A 22,939-nucleotide genomic window follows, 5' to 3' on the forward strand; every position below is an offset into this window, starting at 1 on the left:
GTAAAGATTAAAACCTGACTAATCAACCACAACTTCCAACCAGCCTAACCATATGTTTCCCAGGATATGAGGTACCCATGCCTATGTTGCTGCTTCACCTACCAGCACTTTGGGCACACACTATATAATTATGTCACAGCATGCTGCTCAGGAAAAATATATTTTGTTGTCTCTGGATTATTAATGTAGGGTACTGTAGTATGAGGTGGTCTGTGTCCATTGTATGGTCATTGCATTGCACAAGCACAACCAACTGAACACCAGCAGCATACTGCTCATATCTACAACAACTAACTATACCATATAATTGTTTTTGCATGGAGCCAAAAATGTGAAATGAAGTTCAATAATAAAAAGTGCAAAGTACTGGGAATGGGCAATAGTGGTAAAAGACCATCCTTACACTATTCCTTGGGAAGAGAACACATTACAAAAACAAAAGGGGAGAAAATTTCGAAGTGTTGATGAAAGACAACCTGTCAACTGATAGACATATCTGCAGGATCATGGCAGAGACACATGGACTCCTGCAGAAGGTTAATGTGGCTTTTCACTATACAGTATGGATAAAGAGATGATGAAAAAATTCAATGAAACCCTGATTTGTCTAAGACTGGAATATGCGTCAATGGTATAGTCCCCACACAGAGTGAAGGATATAAGCAAGATCAGGTGAATACACAGAGCAGCAACCAAACTGGTCCCCAGCCTCACAGATAAACCATATGAGGAAAGACTAAAAACACTGGGTCTGCCAACTTTGAAAGATGAAAGAGAAAGAGGTGATATGATTACAATATTCAGCTCAATAAAGGGGATAGATTGCATTGACAGAAGAGGTCTCTTGATCAAAGATGGGAAGGCTCTAGGTCATGGGGACAAATTAAGAAAGACCACATGTCTTGATGATGTGAAAAAATAGTTTTCCATACAGATGCATAAATACTTGGACTAGCTTAGGTGACATAGCCCAAGTTCAAACAATACATGAATTCAAATCTAAATATAATTGGAAATCCAAGGTATAGATTAAGTTTGAATCTGAACATGAATTTGAGGTTAGGTACGATAAACAGAATAGGAGACAGGACCCAATAAGCATTGCTCCTTTCCTATATGCTCTAATTAGGTAAATACATCCTTTCAAAATAGACATTCACACTATGATGTTTAATGGAAATTAGGAACAAAAGAAAAAAAAAGTGTACATGAGGTATTTATTAGTATGGCTATGGGAAAATAGAAATAAGGGCACAAATTGCCACATTACATAAGCTCATTAGTTTCTCACTAAAATGTCAACATGATGATATAAACTCAATTAAATACATTCGTAACATGCTAGACTTATCTATCATCATGACAAAAATAACATTTCACTCCAAAAATATTTTTACTTCATGATCATGTCTTCAGAGATACACAGACTAAGATAATCTAAGGGAAATGACAGATGAGTAGAGAGCTCATTATAGTGTTACATTGGAAGTACAATTGCAGAGGTACTTTTCAATACAAATTAGAAAGCCAGCCAATGCTCAGTTATAGAACTTACTACCAGTATGAAGTTTTATGACATAAACTGTACACTGGTTATGCCCTTGTATATCTTTATCAAGGCACATTTGGTTTTCAAAAATAAAGTGGTCCTGAGTACACCATATAGTTGTGAGATTTGCTATAATGTATAAGAAGTCACCTTTCAAATTTCGTTGAAGAGTAAAACTCTTAAGAACTTATTTCCAGTTTCTTACCTAGGTGTATTGAATTACATTTATACTACTGGAATTAAAGATAAAGGAATAATGATGGGTACCTGCTTGTGATGGTTCTGCAAGTTACAAAGGATTACAAAGGCGGAGCATGTCGACAGGAGACCTTTTGGTCCATATCTAGGTCGGATGCAAAAAATTCATAATAATAAGAAATGAATAAATAAGAACTATAATAATGTAAATAATAAATAAAATATATAAATGATAAACAAACAGGTAAATAGAAAATAATAATAAATTGACATATAACTAACAATAAACGAAAATCAAACAGACAAATGATAACAAAACAAAAAAAATATAAAATAAATTATAATCATTACAGCATCTTGCTTAGGTGTTTATCTAAATGATTCTTAAAGCTTCGAACTGTACTAAATTGCACTGCCTCTGCAGGAAGTTTATTTCATTCATTAACTTACATGGTTGGCAAAGTTGTTTCTACCCACTTCTAAATTGAATCTATTTCCGGACAGTTTGAGACCATTGTTTCTTTTCCGGATCTCATTCAGTGTGAAAATGTTATCACTTTTGATGTCAATTCCCTTTAGAATTTTAAAGACCTGTATCAAGTCACCTCTGAGTCTACGCTTTTTAGGGAAAACAGATTCATGTTTTAGTCAATTTTTGTATGATTCATTTTTGATATTTGGAATCAGTTTTGTGGCTCGCCATTGTACTTTTTCCAGTCTGTCAATGTCTTTAATGAGATTCGGAAGTTGGACAGCAGTCTTCCATTTTCAAAACCCATCAACCCCCTTCTATCTGGAGATTGCAGTCTTAGATATCTTTATCAACTATCAAGTCTCTATCAACTTCAACTGTATTTCTTACACCTTTTCTTATATGGAGGACTGATAATTGGTGAATTCTGCTTTCAGCCAGTGGAAGTAGGGGGAGGGAAAAAGAGAGAGAGAAAAAAAAAAGTGGTTTGAGGTAAAGGTGGGACTTCCCCAGGGATGTGTTATGTCACTTTGGCTATTCAATTTATACATGGATGGGGTGGTGCAGGAGGTAAACACAAGGGTAATGGGCCAGTGATTGGAGATGGTTAAAGAAAATGGAGAAAAAATGGGAGATGAGCCAGTTATTGTTTGCTGACAACACTGTGCTTGTGGTAGGATCAGAGGAGGGATTAAGAAAGTTGGTGACAGAGTTTGGGAAGGTGTCCAAAAGAAGAAAGTTGAAGATAAATGTGGATAAAAGTAAAGTGATGAGATGTACAAGGGGAAAATGTGGTAACAGATTGGAAGTGAATACTAAGGGAGAAAGACTGGACAAAGTGGACAGTTTTAGGTACTTGGGTGCAAATATGGTGGGAAAGGGAGGAGTGGAGGTGGAGGTACAATATAGATTGAGAGAAGTAAGTAAATGCCTTGGGGGATTAAAGTGTAATGAGAAATGGACAATTGGGAATGGATGCTAAGAGGATATTGTATGAAGTAGTGATTGTGCCAACAGCACTGTATGGGGTAGAAACATGGAACATAAGAGAGGAAGATTTTAAATGTGTTTGAGATGAAATGCCTGAGAAGTACCATAGGGGTTTCTAGGCTGGATAGAGTGGGAAATGAGGAGAGTGGGAGTGGAAAGGGAGTTGGGAGATAGGGCTTATGAAAGAGTATTTGGGATGGTTTGGACAGATGGAAAGAATGAGTGAAGAAAGAATAGTAGAAAAAGGTGTGGAAGGTAGAGGTGGAAGGAGGCATTGGGAAAGATGAGAATGTCTGTTAGGGAAAGGAAGGGAGAAGACAGATAGGGGTGAGAGGAGAATGGTTGTGTATGGATGATGCTGTGATGCATGGAAGTGAGTGGGTGAGAGAGTATGTGTGAATGATATTTAGATGTAGCCGGAAAGGATTTCTCCCTGTCTTCTCTTTTTCTGCATGAAGGGATAGAGAGGAAGGGTCACCGATTAAATGAAGTGGCCTTGCTGTGGATGTGCTGTGTTCGGCTACATTGCTTCTGATCCAGGGCAGTGGGTGAGATGCACGCATGACCCATCATCCAGGAGGAGCCAAGATAAGAGGGAGGGAGGGGGGTAAATGGGAGTGGAGTATGTGGAGATGAAATGGGTGGGCATGGATTTTATGATTTTATGCCTTTGTTTTTGGTTACCTCCCTTGTAAGGGGGAAAAGCTGTTGGTATATGTATGTGTATGTATATACACATATATATATATATATATATATATATATGATTTCAAGAAATCTACAGCGACAATGGCGTTGTTGAATTTATATTGGAGCTTACTACAAACCCCAATCTAACATCTGAAATATGTGCTGAAGTCAATAAACGAAGAGGACACCACAATACCTCCCTACTCACATCCCCTCTTCGGAAAGCAGCCAAGGAACTGAAAGAGCAGGATAATATCGTCATACGTAGGGCAGATAAATCTTCCATCTACGTCCTACTTGACAAGGAAGAATACGTCGGAAAGATGAAAACCATACTAGATGACACCAACAAGTTCAAAATCATCACAACTAACCCCACCCTGGATCTGAGAAAGAAACTCAACAAGATCATCAGAAAAAACAACATAACAGCAGGCACCACCAAACTTCCCCTAGTCGAAGGAGACCACAAACTTGGATATGCCTTTGGGAATGTTAAAACGCACAAGCCTGGAAACCCCCTCCGCCCTATCATCAGCCAAACACCTACAGTTACCTACAAACTTGCCAAACGCCTTAACTCCTTAATAACCCCATACATCCCAACCTCCTACAGCCTAAAATCGTCGCAGGAATTCCTCACTATCCTTGAATCCTCCCAACCAGTAGGGGTCATAGCCTCATTAGATGTTGAGAATCTGTTCACAAATGTGCCAGTAAAAGAGACTATTGACCTCATCTGCCAGAGTATCTACCACAAGCCCAACTCAACACCCCTCGCCGTCCCTGAAGCAATCCTCCGAGAACTCCTTGAAATCTGCACGATGGAAGCTCCCTTCTACGGTCCAGATGGGAAAATGCGCATACAGGTAGACGGCGTGGCAATGGGATCCCCCCTTGGACCACTCTTCGCCAACTTCTATATGGGATCCATCGAAGAGAAAGTCTTCAACGACCATCCTGACATGCAGCCCTGTATCTACGCCCGGTATTAGCGCAAAAGTTTCCCAATCTGTAACTCAACTCTCAACCACATTCAATAAACTTTCATCACTCTATTACACATATGAACACCAACGCAACGATGGCACCCTCCCATTCTTAGATATACTAGTAGGCACAGCCTCAGATCGATTCACGACTGAAGTCTACGTCAAAGACACTAACCTTGGTTTCTGTCTTAACGGCAGTAGCGAATGCCCAGAACGCTACAAACAAAGCGTGATCCGATCACTAGTGAACCGAGCCTTCTCCCACAGCAGTACATGGAAAACCACGAACAACGAACTCCAACGTATAACAACACTACTTGTCAACAACGGCTATCCACAACACTCCATCGAATCCATTATCAAAAACAAGATGAACTCCTTTACCGGCCAACCAACACCCACAAACACCAATATACCAACACTGGACCTGTACTACAAAGGACATATGAACACCGGCTACAAAGAAGACGAAAGAACACTTCAAAATATTATCACACGTAACATTCGACCCAACAACCCAGACACTAAGATACGCCTAATCGTATACTACAAAACCTCCAAAACACACACCCTGGTTATTAAGAACAACAGCCAGCCCCCCAACCCTCCTCTACAAGAAGTCAACGTCGTGTATAAGTTTGATTGCCCTGTCGGTGATTGTCAGCACCGCAACTCCTCATACATTGGCATGACTTCTATGACCCTCTCCAAAAGACTCTCATACCACCTCCAGAATGGCGCCATCAAAACACATATGACAAAAGAACACAAAACCACCATCACCAGACAAACACTAAACGAAAACACTAAAATAATCTACAAAGCCCACGACCCCCTTCGCCTTAAGATGGCCGAAGCAGTGAACATATACATCGAGAAACCTTCCATTAACATACAACTCATGCCCACAACCACACTCCCAAGCAGTAGACGCACATAACACAAACAATAACACCCCTTTCCACAATCCACAAGGAAGTTGCTACTTCCACGTACGCAGCGCTATGGATCACGGCTACATGAAATGACCTCTCCCAGTGTTCGGCCAATGTACGGCCTGTATTTAAACATTGTAATCACCAACTATTGTTACTCCCTCCCTGAGGATGACCGATTAAGGTCGAAATACGTATAGGAGAATTAAAAAAGAGAAAACCGCACCCAATGTCTTTTGGACACCTTCTCAGCTATTTGGAACCACCACAAAAACTTGTTGCATGAGAGAAATTAAAGCTCCAATATAAACTCCCATTGTCGCTGTAGATTTCTTGAAATCATGTATACAACATGGCCTCCTACCAAAATATATATATATATTCAATATGAGTGAAGATCTGGAGTCTTGGATTAATGTTGAAGGGAGAAGCATAAACACCAGACTCAAAGTGGGAGGTTTATTGGCCGACATTTTGGTCCTAGTTCTAGGACTGTTTTCAGGGGAGTGATGGGGTACAGTGACCAAAAATTCAATATATTGGCCACATCTGGAACTGGGAGAAGTAGCCAGTAAAGCCAGAGCTGCCCTGGGGTTTGGGGGGCCCTGGGCAGCTCCAGCTGCACTGGCTATCTCTCCCAGTTGCAGCAGCAGCCAATCATTGAATATTTGATCAGTGTACTCCATCAAACCCCTGAGGATGGTCCTAGGACTAGGACTAAAATGTTAGGCATTAACCCCCCAGTTTGAGTCTGGTGTTTATGCTTCTTAAAACAAAAAATAATAATAATAATAATGATATATATAATACATATATATATGCATATAAATCAAAGATTGTCCCACACTAATACAACACAGTCCAAAAATCTTTCCATGAGAGATTTGTGAAAAGACCCTGAAGGTTACTACCTACTGTTGTGGGGTTGTTGGTTTTCCACTCTTTGAAACTCAAGGCAACAATTATTACCATTATCAAATTAAAGATAATCTTTCAATCCATGAATTGTTGCCTCAGATTTCTCTTGCCTAAAATCCATAACAAGGCTTCACATGATAATAGATTGTTGCCATACACTTAAGGTTTAATTTTCACAACAGAAATTCAACCAGAATTACACATACCAGGTTATGGAATCAATATGTTTTTCATGTTGTAAATATATTTCAATTATAGAAATTTCATATACCATTTGACAAACTCTCACTTACAATACATCAAAGAATGAAATACAAAATAAATATTACTAACTCTTCCAAAAGCTTCTAAACATGTAAAGAATAAATATAGCCTTTCATTTGAGTAGTAGAGGTTGGGATGGGTGGAGGCTGGGTTCATGCATTGGCTGGCTACCTACCTTATAGAGATAAAGCCTACTGGTTTACAGATAATGATAATAGAGCTTGTGTGATGGTAGGGAATGGGCAGAATGAGTGGTTTAAGGTGAAATAGGGCTATGCCAGTATTGTATAATGTTGCCATGATTGTTCAGTGTGTATATGGGTGGGGTGATGAGAAAAGTAAAGGCGAGTACTGGGCATGTTTTTGGAGCTGATTTGTAAGAGTGGAGGGATGGAGCTGAGCCAAATGTTGTTACTATGAAGTGGGTGAGGAAAAACCAGTTTCGGCTGTCAGGCCCTGTCATAGAGGTGCTCTGTCTTGCTGCATGTTGCCTCTGACCATAGGTGGTGGGGGACAGGGATAATCCTTCATCCGTGAAAAAAACACAATAACAACAGGATGCTTCAAAACCAGTCAAACGGCACCTGCACACAGAAACTACTCATAACATTCTTCCAACAAACTATCATATGAAAATGATGGTGCAGTCCTATACTTGAACCCTATGCACCACTCACCCATCTCATTATATCACACTAACACAAACTTAATGCAACAAAAAACAGCAGCTTACTAATAAAACATATGGAACAACTTACCACCTGTAACACACAATACAATCACACAAATATACATTCACCAGTTGTTATTGTACAGGCACCAGTTGTTATTGTACGGGATGGGTAAGCTGTTGTTCTCAAGTGACCAGTAAAAGAAATCCAGTTCTTGAAAAAAGTATAGTTTTGGCAAAATGGAGAAAGAAAAAGAAGAAAAAATAATAAACGAACCAACGAAGAGAGGACTGGATATAAGCATAGTGGAAAGTCCAAGAGGTGTCATCCCCAAAAGACATTGCTTGATAGATACTCCAAGGAAAAACCAAAGGTGGGAAAATAACAGTTTTTCAGGGTTTCAAAGAAACCCAGATGAAATAGGTAAAAGCTTAGATATAGTTGGAGAAATTAGATACAGTAATGCATTAACCCTTTCAACTCATGTCAGCTGCTTGTGGTGTAGATACGAAAAACAGGATATGGTAGGCCTTGCGCTGGCCTGTACATCCGAATATCATCTGATGCAGCTTGACCGCGCGAGGACTGACGTCATATTTTTCTGGTGTTTGATCAAACATTTTGGTGTTTTATGATTTTTTGTTTTATTTGACCAAATAACAAGAATCTTGTCATTGGAGTTTAAAGGGTTAAGAAATCGTGAAGTAAATGACTTAATGGAAGAAATCATAGATTTAAAATTGGATTACCGAGCTGTACTTAAGGAATTGATTATTTTGCATAAGAGTAATGAGCAAACAATTAAAGAATTAAGTGACCTTAAGAGCGAAATTGAAGAACTGAAAAAGGTCAAAGAGCAATTACATGTAGAGACTGGAAAGGTGGAAGAGTCAAAGAAACAGACCTCACTGAAAAAAAAAATCAATGGAAACACAGGAAAAAAAATATATATATCTTCAAGAGAAATATTACTAAAGCAGATGGAGGAAAATACAAAATAAACAGTTATGAAAGTAATTAAAGAAAAGGAAAATTGGGTGAGAGATACAGTTGACAAAGGTAAGTGCTTTGTGGTCCATGGTATCCAGGAAAAACATGATATGTGTAGATACCAGAGAGAAAAGGAGAAGGAAATAGCTAAGGAAATTTTGAAAGAAATACAGGATGAAGGGCAAAATTTTGATAAAGAAATTGATTAAATCCACAGAATAGGCAAATATTCAAAAGAAAAACAACACAGACCTCTGAAAATAAAACTAAGAACTCAAATGATAGCCAAGGAGGCATTATCAAAAGCGGTTAAATTGGCAAACAGTGAGAAATTCAAACATATATGGATACAAAAGGAAATGTGTGATGAGGAGAAAGAGAAAAACAAAGCTTTCACAATTGAAGCCAATGATAGAAATGAGAAAAGAACAGACGGAAAAAAAAAACAGTTTTTTTGAAGTGTGCTGGACTTAAGACTGAAAAAATGGTACATAAAATGGAAACTTAAACCAAAAAAGAAAAGAAAATACAAAACTAAAAGAGGCATACACAAATATCGATGGCATGATCTCTGGAATCGATGAACTAAATGACTATCTAGAAACAGAAAAACCTGACATTATGGCAATTGTAGACAAAACTGAAAAGACCTCTATCAACAAGCATAGTGGGAAAAGGTCTATACAACCACTGGATGAAAAATAGAACAGACAAGCTGGGAGGTGCCATGATATTAACCAAAAAAGGTCTAAATGTGACAAAGATTAATGAAGGCCAAGGCAATATAGAATTAATTATGTTAAAATTGTAAACAAAAAGATGAAAAGCAGAAAATTTGTAGCAGTGTATGTACCACCAAAAATACTGACTTGATTGGATAGCAAACATTTTAAATTACTGGAAGACACAATGAATGTGCTAAATGAGTCACTGAAAGAGGGTGAAAACATAGTAATCATGGGCGATAACTTTGGAGCAACATTCTACTGGATATGACCATCGAGTTCACCCTAACAGAATGGGTTATAGAAAATACTAGATATAGAAACAATGAGGAACTGTTGAAACTGGACTTAATATTAACTTCTGAACCAGATATTGTGAGCAAAGAGGAGTATAAAACACTAATTGGAAAGAGTGACCATATACTAATATAGTTTGAATTAAAAGAACAGAACAATATAGGTATGAATGATAAACATAGAGAAGAAAAATTAATGTACAACAAAACGGATTTTGCAAAACTAAAAAAATTTCCAAAACAAACTAGGAAGACAAATGGAACATATTCAAAGAAAAGTACATGGAAGGAATTGACAAATATGTACAAAAAAAGAAAAAAAATATCTATATAAAGTGTTGGTATAACAAAAGGTTGTGAGAATAAACACCTTGTGAGATCGAAACCTTTATTAGTACTACGTTTCGCTTGTTACAGCTTTTTCAAGTACAGACATGACACACACTCTGAGCACATATAAGCCAACAGGGAAGGAACTGGGAGAGGTTATCAGGGAGGGGTGGGTGGTAGGTGGAGGGGGAGGAGGGGGACGGGTGGGACTTGGTGGAGACAAAGGAGGACATTTCGGACAGTTTGTTGAAGTGGACTAAGGGGGACATTTCATACATTTATTTAATGCGGGTAACAGATGGATTATAGGAGGGGCGATGTTAAACATGCCTCTGTTCTGCTCAATGGTTTTGAAGCTTTGAATGGCGGCCGCTTCGAGGCATTTTCTCCTCATCCTGTCTGGTTCACTAAACCTGATGGATTGGGATAACGCAGAACTTCTGTTTAGTGAACCAGACAGGATGAGGAGAAAATGCCTCGAAGCGGCTGCCATTCAAAGCTTCAAAACCATTGAGCAGAACAGAGGCATGTTTAACATCGCCCCTCCTATAATCCATCTGTTACCCGCATTAAATAAATGTATGAAATGTCCCCCTTAGTCCACTTCAACAAACTGTCCGAAATGTCCTCCTTTGTCTCCACCAAGTCCCACCCGTCCCCCTCCTCCCCCTCCACCTACCACCCACCCCTCCCTGATAACCTCTCCCAGTTCCTTCCCTGTTGGCTTATATGTGCTCAGAGTGTGTGTCATGTCTGTACTTGAAAAAGCTGTAACAAGCGAAACGTAGTACTAATAAAGGTTTCGATCTCACAAGGTGTTTATTCTCACAGTCTTGTCGGCTTTTGCCATTGTGATTCATAACAAAAGGTGTAGTGAGGCTAGAGACAGAAGAGACAAAGCCTGGAAAAAATGAAAAAAAAAAAAAAAAAAAATGAGTGATACTTAGAGACAAAAATTCGAACTGGGAAGATGTGAAGAGTGGCATCCCGCAAGGCTCTGTATTGGCTCCTTTAATATTTGCCATATATAAAAATGATATGGATGAGGGAGTAAATTGTTGCATGAACTTCTTTGCTGATGATGACAAATTACTCAAGAGAGTAAGAACAGAAGAAGATTGCAGATCGCTACAAGAAGACCTAGACAAAATATGGGAATGAAGTCAGAGATGTGAAATGAACTTCAACATTTAGAAATGTAGCATAATGGAATTTGGTAAAAGTAAAAGCAAAGTATCAGGTCAAAATAAAATTGGAAACAAGGAAGTCAAAAAAGTCGATTCAGAAAGGGACCTGGGAGTAATCATCTCAAGTGACTTGACACCTGATAAACATGTCAATAAATTATTTGGAAACTTTTAACTTGTTAAGATCAATGAAAGTGGTCTTCGACTACATGGATGAGGAGATGGCTAAAAAATAGTGGTTACACTGATAAGACCTAAACTAGAATATGCTGCAACACCATGGGCACCTAGCACAAAGAAGAACATAAGAAAATTAGAAAGAATCCAAAGAGCAGCTACAAAAATGGCACCTTCACTGTCAAATTTGACATACGAACAAAGATTGGAGAAATTATGTCTGTTAACACCGGAACAGAGAAGAGAACAAGGTGATTTGTTGAACATTTACAGAATTATGAATGGGATGGAAATTCTCGATAGAGACGACTTATTAAAGTGGGACAGAAGAGAAACAAGAGGACACAAAAAGAAACTAAAGAAGGACAGTTACAGAAGAGACCTGAAAAAGAATAGCTTCCCACATAGAGTGATTGATGTCTGGAACAAACTAAATGGAGAAACAGTGAGTGCCAAAACTATACATGATTTTAAGAATAAACTGGATGTGGAGAGATACGAAAATGGGTCACTATGAGAATAGCTCTTGTCCCATAAAATACAACTAGGTAAATGCACCCAGATCACTAAACAGGCTCTTTAAGACAGACCAATAAACTCAATCCTTTCCCAATAACCCCTGGATATCAACCCCACAGAAAAATCACTCTCAAAACACCCAAGAATCACACTGGTACACTTGCATTCATGATATCATCCAGGACTGAAACAGTAACAACACAGAATATGCCTAGTTACAGAATCAAACTGCCATAAATGAAACCACTATACATACGAGACTGAACACCTCATCCTACATTCCCCCACACTAACAATCCCCTGGACAACAAGAGAATTTATTTCAAAAGTGATCTATGTACCTGGACCATTGCTGTTGATTTAATCCCATATATTCAAACTATCTCAACACCTTGTATTTGAAGAGTCATTCCTGTCCCCCATCATACTGCATGGGTCAAGGGCAATACAGCTAGTATAGCATGGCCTGACATCAAGCGTTGGTTTACCCCCACCTCCCACTGCTTTAATATATGGTGACACCTCTCCTCATCTACTCAAAAGAATTTATGAAGCAGATGAAAATAGTATCACTTCAGGCCATGTCATCCTTTAATCCATTCACATTCTCTTTGCATTAACTATCTTTTAGACGCTCTTCCTTCCTTAACAGTAAATCCATGTATATCCAAAGCCCATTCACCCCAATCATCCACTTCATTCTGTCTTCCTCCCAAGCACACTCCATCCATTTCTTCCACATTTGTTTCTCTAATCTTCCCTCATTCATTCTTTCCACATGTGCAAACATTCTCATCAGTTTATCTTGAGTGACTGCTCTCACTGAACTTTTTTTCTCTGCTTCCCCCTCAACATTTATCACTCTATCCATTCTTACAACACTACCATATTTCTTTCCACATGTCCAATCTCCTCTTTACTGCCTCCCTTATCTCTGTTCCATATAATGGTGCATATAATATCCCTTTATACAACCTTCTCTGCATTCATCCCCAAAATACATATTTTTCATAAAACTTTTCATTCTAATCACACATTTATTTGCCTGAATCACTCTTACATTGTGCTGTATCCATTCCCATGTGTAACCCTGCACCAAAGCTTTCAATTTTTATTTAATATGTAAAAAAAAACATCATATTGACACCCAAAGAAATAAATTGTTACATGCACTTGTTACAATAGTTAAGTAGCAATTGTGATTCACAATTAATATATGGAGCTGAATAACCTGCTATCACAATAAGTGTCCATGTTTGCCAAGCTTTGACTTGACATATTGAGACATACTTTTTTTTAAATAAATTTCAAAATTATATCTGCTCATTAACATTAATTAATGAATGCACATTCATTTCTGTAGTCTACTAATACCACAACTTGCTATTAAAAAATTGCATTACATAAGTCTGATTCATTCCCCCCATTAAGAGGGACTGTCATCATTTATAATTAGATTCTCAAGTATAAAAATACATGAAAATAAATCTCTCTCCAAGGCTTTGATGGATAACTCAGATGTTTGTGAAAAAACTAATCACTTTTAATGCCTCTTTTAATATACTAATAATGATGGTTATTGCCTAAAGTTTCATTGACTGGAAACCTGCAGCCACAAGTCAGCAATGGTCTCTAGGCCCTCACATAGATCTCTTTATGGGGAAACATTGAACTGTAATCTGTTGTACTAGTGTGAGTCTATGTCCATCACTTGCTAAATGGAGGATAGGAGTGTTATTAATGACAACTATTGCCTCAAGTGAAGCCACAACAGGTACTTGTATGTGGGAGTACTGCAAGATGGACAGCAAAGCTGCCCGTTATCAAAACCCGTCAACCCCCTAACCTCTATCATGAGGTGCAGCCCTGGAGGGTTGTCATGGTCTCCACACAGGGCCCAAGATTTCTATAAATTTCAGCATTATTTCTTACATGTTTTCATATATGAAGAGCTGGCAACTCATCTCCTCTCCAACTTTGAGCTGGAAACACAGAAACAGTTCCACAGTGATACAACACAGATAAAAGTTCAAAATTTCTTCATAGAAATCTGTGCAAGGTTCTGAAGACCATTGCCAGCAACTAAGGGACTGTAGGTTTTCCATTTTGTGAAACTTGAGGCAATGATTGATTGATTTGCCATTAGTTTCAGACTGGAAAGTTTCAGCTCCACAATAGCTGGCAACAGTTCTCAGGCCCTACCATAGATTCCTCTGAAAAGATATGTTGGCCTGTTTTGTATCAATGTGGGACCATTTCTATCACATTGGATGAAAATAGTAGAAGGGAAGCACTTACCAAATGTCAGCTCTCCTTGTATGAATATAAGCAGGAAATATAGTTTTTCCCAATCAAGGGTTCACACGCTAGTTCCTTAGACGATGGAGGTGAGGGGGTTGACAGTTTTCAAAAATGGGCAGCAGGGAGACAATTCTCTCTGCCATCCATGTTGCAGGGCCATCATTAGCAGGCACTTGTCACTGGTTCTATGGGACCAATTGCTATCAATTTTCCTCATGTAATACCTCTGGACAGAGGTGAAGATGTTGACTGGATCTGAAGATAAGCAGTGAGGGGACGTTTCTTTGATATACATTTCGTATACAGGTATCCATCATCAGTCTCCGTCTCCTTCATAAGTTTCATGAAATCTAAACTCAGTCCTGCAGTAGCAACTGTCCTTAGGCCCTCCCATAGACATCCAAGAAGATACACTGTACTGTACTAGCAAGTCTGTTTCTGTCACCGATAATAGAATGAGGGAGGAAACAGCTGTCTTAAGTCAGTCCTCCTTATGTGAAAATGTGAAGGAAAAGCTAGACAAATAATGATCTGTATGAAAGTGGCAGTTGTCAACAAGTCTGGTACTAATAAAGGCTCCGTCCTCACATGGTGTTTATTTTGAAAAATAAAGATCTATGTTGCCTGAGTTTCACCATCTATAACCTTGCTGCTCCAGTGGTCTGCAGTGTTACCTGGGGCCTCTAATTAATCTCTCCAAAAATAAAACACTGGACTGCTGTCTATGTTCTATTGTCAAGTTTTATGTCACTAGCTAGTATGAAGAGGAGGAAAGTACAAGTTGCCAGTAGCTGAGAGCTCTTGGACCTGGCCTGGAAACCAAGTATCACCATATTGATGGGATCAGATAATAAGGGATACAGATGATACTATCTGATGTATTTCAAAGGATTCCATAGCTGGTCCTCAAGATACTCAAAACTGATAGAGACCTTTGAGCTCAGTTTGGTAAGAATGCCAGCCCTGAGGGGGCTGCACCTCCAATCGGAGATGAGAGTCTTGGGATATTAAGATAAACTGCATGATATGCTTCTCTAAGACTTCCATTTTACAGCACCACTATAAAAAGGTACCCAGTATTAATTTCTCCATCTCTTTCAAATGACTCAACACCATCACTGGGAGTATTCCATTTTCAGTGCAAGCCACTGTGCAATCATTACCCCATTCAAAACACCCAGACCATCTGAAAGGAAAATCTACTTAATGAGTACAGTTTACAGAGGATGTTCAAGCAGGCTATACATTGTTTTCATACTGAGATGTTTAACAAATGAACTAGTGTGAAATGACCTTTAGTGATATATAAGGCCCCTGGTGAACAAGGTGAGACTTGTCAGAAGGACTTTAAAGTCTATCTTCTGGTGAAATTAGGATACCCCATACTGGGGTATTAACTTTATGGTAGCATGTAGTCAATATTGTAGGGACTGTTTTGGGGTGTTCCTACTGATCAAAACTACAAATCATTCACCTATGTTAAGAAATCAATCTCTGCTCATAAGGGAATGACATACTTTTGTACTACTGTTTGCCCACTATTCTGCTGCTCCCTTGAATCTGTCCTTTACCTCTTTAAGTCTGCCTATTCCTATTACCCCTGTATGGTTGAGGTTATGAGGATGGATGGAGTGGGAAATGAGGCAAGGCACAGAAAGGGGGGAGGGGAGAAAAAGGAGAGAGGGAGGGAGTTAGTGAATAGGGTTGATCAAAGAATACTGGAATGATTTGGGGAAAGAAGAAAAAGAAAGAAAAAAAAATGGAGGAGGTGGATGGAGTGAACCTGAGGGAGTCTTGGGTCAAAGATAGGTGTGAGTGAAGAGTGGTTGTGATTGGTTGATTGATTTATAAAATTTTTGGCTTGAAGGCCAAGCGCCGGAGTCGGTAGGCCATTCAGCGCCTGGTTGTGATTGGACACTAAAGTGATATACCCCAAAGGTACTTCTTCTCTACTAGGTAATTTCATGAGTAGATGAGGGGGGGAAAGTAAATGAAGAATGTTATACAGGTAAGGGAGAGGGTGAGAGATAGGTGTGAATGAGACAGATTAAGATTAGACAAGTTTCTTGCCATATAATGATGTGGTGGGGGTAAACCAGATTTGGTTGTCATACCCTGTCATGGAGGTGCTATGTCTAAACTTTTTTTGGGTGGTCCTTCACCCACAAGGAGCTAAAATAAATTGGATAACAAATAGAAATTGGATGGGTACATACTTGGACTAGCCACCTCCCACATAAGGGAAAAAGAACCTTTTGGTTTATGTATACATCTGAGTACTAATGACATGAATGAACAAGATTGGAAACAAATTTCAACTTGTATGCCATAAGCTGAAACTCATTTCTTACCTAATCTTTTCATTTCATTAGTGCTCAGTTGCCACACATCATATTTAAGGCTACTACAAAACTTCACCCAAGAGTATGCTTTAGTATGGAAGAGTGATATATCATGAGGTCATGCAAGAATTAAAATTTTGTTTTTCTGAAAATCATCCATTATAATTTTTTTTATTTGCCAGGAAGAAACATTGAACTGGCTAGGAGAGGAGAAATCGCTGGTTGTCAGCTCTCCTAATTTGAAGAAAATATAAGAGAGAGAGAGAGAAAAAAAATAAAAAATAAAAAATAAAGTCGACAGAGAGAGATCCTGAGTCTGTTACAGAGATAATGCCAACCCCTTGGGGTTGCATATTGAAATGGAGATAAGTATTGATGAGCTTTAAAGACATTCAATGAGGAAGTGGTCCTCTCCTAAAGCCACCTTGCTAGACCACCTCCTGCAGGTCCCTGTTGTTGGTCCCCTTTTCAGAGAATAATAACTGTTACCTCAAATTTCACTAGCTGGAAACCTGCAGCCCCAAAGTAGTTGGCAATGGACCTCAGTCTCTCCCATAGATCTTTTAGGGAAAAAACTGGATTGACGTCTGTACTGTACTTCTGTGAAACTATTTCTATGTTCCTGGCATGTAGTAGATGGGAGGCAGTTGCCAGTTGTCAGCTATCATTACGTGAAAAGGTGGAAGAAATAAAAACTTGATATGAGATCTTGGACCTAGTCCATAGACCATGTTTAAGCCCCTTGGGGGCTGCATCTCCTGATGGAGGAGGTGATGATGGGTTTTTAAAACTGTCCCATGTCAACAAGTGGAAGACTGGCAAAAATACTTGTACCACAAATGATGGAAGGTAAGACCCCTTGAGATGGGAAAAAATGAAATAAAATAAACAGGCATTAGCTGCAACAAAATCAGTGAATATACCAAGTTTGTCCAAGTGGGCAGGAGAGAGTAACAGTACAATTGTAAAATACAGTACTCCTATTAATACAAGTTGGTTAGGAATTCTCCTTGTTTGATTCCATTTCTATACAGGTCTCGATGAAGTTACTTGTCAATAGCTTCCATGTGATCCTGTACGTCTTTAAATTTGTCTGCATCTCTGTACAATATTCATAACAGGATTCAACATTCTATATCCTACACTGCTTTGCTAAGGGTTTGATTGAATTGTTAAATGAAAACCACAGGACATTACAAAGCACTACTTCTTACAAAATTTTAAATTTCATATATATAACAGAAAAAGAATGAAAACTGGCAAGATTAACAAACTTACAATAGGTCTACAACCCTTTGGTCACCTCCTTGCTCACAACCACTACACCATTTCAAAAGGAAATCAGTACTGTACTCATGATTATTTTTTTTACAAAAATTCTATATTATACATTACTTCCTAACACATCATCACAGATTACAACATTCCAAGAACATAATCTCAAGTTTAATGTCAAACAATTCATACTAACATATTAAACATGTAAGCTATAGCCTGACAAACTAAAACATATAAGCTATAGCTATTATTCAACAGTATAACCCAACTATTTGATACAATGAAGAGAAGGGTAGTTCTAACTTCAAAACACATTATGATTAGAAATTTAAGCAAACAATATTTCTATGCCAAATCCACCATAATTCCCTGACTAGGTCTTGACATGTCTAATTCCGACATCTCAAAAAAGTCCACAATATCTGAAAGATTTGTGCATAAACTTGTGACACATTCAGAATATCAGCCATGTCAGTACTACAGTTTTGGTTTATGGAAGGAAACTAAGAGGAGGAATAAAAAGAGGATGAAGAAGATAAATATGAGAGGGAATAAAAAGAGGATGAAGAAGATAAATATGAGAGGGAATAAAAAGAGGATGAAGAAGATAAATATGAGAGAGAGAGAGAGAGAGAGAGAGAGAGAGAGAGAGAGAGAGAGAGAGAGAGAGAGAGAGAGAGAGAGAGAGAGAGAGAGAGAGAGAGAGCGAAAGAGAGAGAGAGAGAGAGAGAGCTGGAAGGGGAGCAGGTAGAGGGCAATCTTATAACAATACATTACAAAATAGAAAACTAAAGGTATATTGAGTCTCTACATAATTATCACTACAGATTCAAGCAAGCTTATGCTATGCAACCACTCCAACAGGTGAAACCCATTTTGCATGGCCAAGATCAACTAGCTTCTCATTGATGGAAATGTACTGAAAAGAGAAAATGTTTTTTATTAGAAAATTAATGGAATATATTCTTTAAATAAATGGAGACATACATAATACATATATCAAGGGGTTTTCCCACCAATTCATCCCCAACCCTCTCCCATTCACCACCCCTCCCTCCCTCCCTCTCTTCTTGGCTCTTCCTTGATGACAGGTCATCCCTGCATCTCACCCATTGCCCTGAGTCAGAAGCAATGGAGCAAGACAGCACATCCAAAGAGACAAAAAATAAAATACTACACTACAGCATTTACTATTCCTTTATCCCAAGTGGGAATGTAAAAATGGTCTGCAATGTCTAAAACCTAGTTCTAAACAACAGAAACAATTTTCTCAAAACATTTCTAACAATAATGCTGAGTCATAATAAATACTCCTTTAAAATAATGGTTGGATGCTCTTCAAATACAAAGATTTTGTGCAGATTATTTCAACACATCAAGAAAAGTATATTGATGATGTACAAAAAAATAAATAACATAATAATTACATACATCCATTCCAATTGTTTTTCCCCCTTACAAGGGAGGTAGCCAAAGTCAAAGGCATAAATCTACTCTCACCCTTTTCATCCCCACCCACCCATTCACCACTCCTCCCTCCCTCTTTTCTTGGCTACTCCTGGATGACAGATCATCCATGCACCTCACTCATTACCCTGGGTCAGAAGCAATGTAGCAAGACGCACCACATCCACAGTAAGTCTGGTTCATTTAATTGGCGAACCCCCCTCTCCATCCCCTTATGCAGAAACAGAGAAGACAAGGAGAAATCTTTTCGGGCTGCATCAAAATATCATTCACACACTCCCTCACACTCCCACCTCTACCCACTCCCTTCCAGCCATCACAGCATCATCTATACACAACCATTAACTTGCTTGTATCTTCTGTCTTCTCCCGTCCTTCCTCAACAGAAGCCCTCTTTCCCAATGTCCCTTTTACCATCCATCCATCTCTTCCTTGGTCACCCCCTTATGTTCACTCCCTCCACCTCTACCTTCCACACCTCTTTTACTAACCTTTCTTCACTCATTCTTTCCATGTGTCCAAACCAACCCAATACTCTTTCATCAACCCTATCTCCCAACTCCCTTTCCACCTGCGTTCTCCTCCTCACCTCCTCATTTCTCACTTTATCCAGCCTAGTAACTCCTACCATACTTCTCAGGCATTTCATCTCAAACACATTTAAATTCTTCCTCTCTTATGTTCCATGCTTCTGCCCTGTACAGTGCTGTTGGCACAAACACTACTTCATACAATCTCCTCTTAGCATCCATTCCCAAATATCCATTTTTCATTACACTTTTTAATCTACATTCTACCTCCACCTTCACTCCTCCCTTTCCTGCCACATTCACACCCAAATATCTAAAGCTATCCATTTCCTCCAGTCTCTCTCCCTTACTACTCAATTCCAATTTGCTGTCATATTTTTCCCTTGTACATCTCATCACCTTACTTTTACCCACATTTATCTTTGATTAAAGAAAATGGAGAAAAGTGGGAGGTGAGCCACTTGTTGTTTGCTGACGACACTGCACTTGTGGCAGGATGAGAGGAGGGATTGAGGAAGTTAGTGACAGAGTTTGAGAAGGTGTGTGAAAGAAGGAAGCTAAAGATAAATGTGGGTAAAAGTAAGGTGATGAGATGTACAAGGGAAGAGAGTGACAGCAGGCTGGAGGTGAGCATTAAGGGTGAAAGACTGGAGGAAGTGGATAGTTTTAGATACTTGGGTGCGAATGTGGCAGGAAAGGGAGGAGTGGGGGTGGAGGTAGAATGTAGATTGAGAGAAGCAAGTAAATGCCTTGGTGGATTGAAAAGTGTAATGAGATATAGACATCTGGGAATGGATGCTAAGAGGAGGTTATATGAAGGAGTGATTGTACCAACAGCATTGTATGGGGCAGAAACATGGAACATGAGAGAGGAAGAGAGGAGTTTGAATGTGTTTGAGATGAAATGTCTGAGAAGTATGATAGGGTTACTAGGCTAGATAGAGTGAGAAATGAGGTGAGGAGGAGAACAGGGGTGGAGGGGGAACTGGGAGATAGGGTTGATGAAAGGGTATTAGGATGGTTTGGACACATGGAAAGAATGAGTGAAGAAAGATTAGTAAAAAGAAGTATGGAAGGCAGAGGTGGAGGGAGTGAATATGAGGGTGCGTCCTAGGATGAGATGGATGGATGGGGTGAAAGGGGCATTACAAAAGAGAGGAATGTCTGTGGAGGAAGGACGGGAGAGGACAGAAGATAAAGGTGAATGGAGAGGGGTTGTGTATAGATGATGCTGTGATGCATGAGGGGGAGTGGGTGAGGGATGGGGGGTGAGGAAGTATGTATGGAGAGAAAAAAATAAAATAAAAAAAAACAGCCCGAAGGGATTTCTCCCCGTCTTCTCCTTTTCTGCATGAGGGGATAGAGAGGGGGGGGTTGCCAAATTTATGAAGTGGCCTTGCTGTGGATGTGCTGTGTCTTGCGACACTGCTTCTGACCCAGGGCAGTGGACAGGATGCAGGGATGACCTGTCATCCAGGAGGTGCCAAGATAAAGAGGGAGGGAGGAGTGTGGAGGGGAGTGGAATATATAGGAAATGGAATGGGTGGGAGTGGTTTCTATGCTTTTTTCTTTTTGGCTACCCCCCATGTAGGGGGAAAAAGCCTTTGGTATATGTAAGCATGTATGTATGTATCTTCAACTTCCTTCTTTTGAACATCTTCCCAAACTCTGTCACTAACTTCCTTAATCCCTCATCTGATCCTCCTACAAGCACAGTTTTGTCAACAAATAACTGGATTATCTCCCAGTTTTCTCAATTTTCTTTAATCATCTCCAATACCTGGTCCATTACCCTTGTGTTTACCTCTAGCACCACCCCATCCATGTATATACTGAACACTCAAGGCGAAAAACACATCCCTGATGAAGTCCCACATTTACTTCATACCACTCACTCTATTTCTAATCCTAATACAGGCTCTACTATTCTTGTAAAATACATAAATACATAACAAAAATAAAAATATAAATGAATTCTGAATGGATGTTGGAGAGTTGCAAGGTGCTTATATGCTCTCCAACCCACTTGTAGGGGTGAAAATGGGGCTGGACAAGTGTGAATGTGAGTGTGTGTGCATGTACAAATGTGTGTTAGTAGATGTTGGAGGAGAGGGATGGAGAAAGAGTGAAGGAGGAAAAAAGAGGGAAAAAAAATGTGAGGGAGATAGGGAAAGAGATGGAGAGGGAGAGTAAGAAATAAAAATATATAAGGCAACAGGGTCAACGGGGGAAGGGAGGGGAGCAGGGAAGAGAGGGAGAAAGAGGGGGTGGGGGGATATCTGAAAGGAATCAGCTATGCCATTGGCATCTCAGTTACTACTTAACTTTTAGTACTGACTTTCAGTCAACCCCAGGAGGGATAACAAAGGTGGTGAAGCTCCTGTAGAACAGTACCCACCAACACACAGGTCCATTAAACAGAGGCCAGAAAAATATATCCCTCTACATCTCTCACCCAACCACACTAACACAAGACAATTCTCACAGCCCACAGCTCTGGTTAACCTATCTATATACCAAGGGCTTTCCCCCCTTACAAGAGAGGTAGTCAAGCCAAAAAGCACATAACCACTCCCACCAATTCCAGTCCTATCCATCACCCTTTCATCTTAGCTCCTCATGGATAACGGGTCATCCCTGTCTCCAGCCCACTGCCCTGTGTTAGAAGCAATGCAGTAAGACACAGTACATCCACAAAAATGCTGCTTCAATTAATCAGTGACTCCCCTCTCCATCTCCTCATGCTGAAAATAGAAAAGATAGGGAGAAATCCCTTCGGGTTGCTTCATAATATCTACATATAACCACTCCCTATTCCCTCCCTCCCTTGCATCACAGTATCATCTATACATAGCCAATCTCAACTCACCCATAACTCCAGCCTTCTCCCTTCTTTTGCTCAACAGACATCCCCTTCTTGTTCAACGCCCCTTTCAATTCATTCATCCATTTAGTTCTTGGTTGTCCCCTTATGTTCACTTTATCCACCTTTCTTCCAAACCCTTTTTTACTAATCTTTCTTTACTCATTCTTTCCATGTGTCCAAACCATCCCAATATTCTTTCATCAGCCCTATCTGCCATCTCCTTTTCCATTCCTGCTCTCCTCCTCACCTCCT

At 39.4% G+C, this 22,939-nt stretch overlaps 1 protein-coding gene and 1 long non-coding RNA gene across 4 annotated transcripts in view; one reads left to right on the forward strand and one right to left on the reverse strand.

Annotated features, from left to right (window-relative positions):
* Positions 1–6,200: 6,200 nt before the first annotated feature.
* LOC143027031 (uncharacterized) lies at positions 6,201–18,336 on the forward strand. Its single transcript, XR_012966578.1, has 2 exons — positions 6,201–10,043; positions 10,889–18,336. It is a non-coding gene; the product is annotated as an uncharacterized LOC143027031 (long non-coding RNA).
* The window catches only part of spoon (A-kinase anchor protein spoonbill), a 43,883-nt gene continuing 38,683 nt past the window's right edge, over positions 17,740–22,939 (reverse strand). For all 3 annotated transcript variants that reach the window (XM_076187291.1, XM_076186392.1, XM_076185793.1), the window contains one exon: positions 17,740–18,743. In XM_076187291.1, the coding sequence (XP_076043406.1) occupies positions 18,669–18,743 (75 nt within the window). In that variant the 3' untranslated portion in view covers positions 17,740–18,668. The remainder of the gene's footprint in view (positions 18,744–22,939) is intronic.

Source organism: Oratosquilla oratoria, chromosome 1, assembly GCF_046742065.1.
Source record: "Oratosquilla oratoria isolate Oo_2021 chromosome 1, ASM4674206v1, whole genome shotgun sequence".
NCBI lineage: Eukaryota > Metazoa > Arthropoda > Malacostraca > Stomatopoda > Squillidae > Oratosquilla > Oratosquilla oratoria.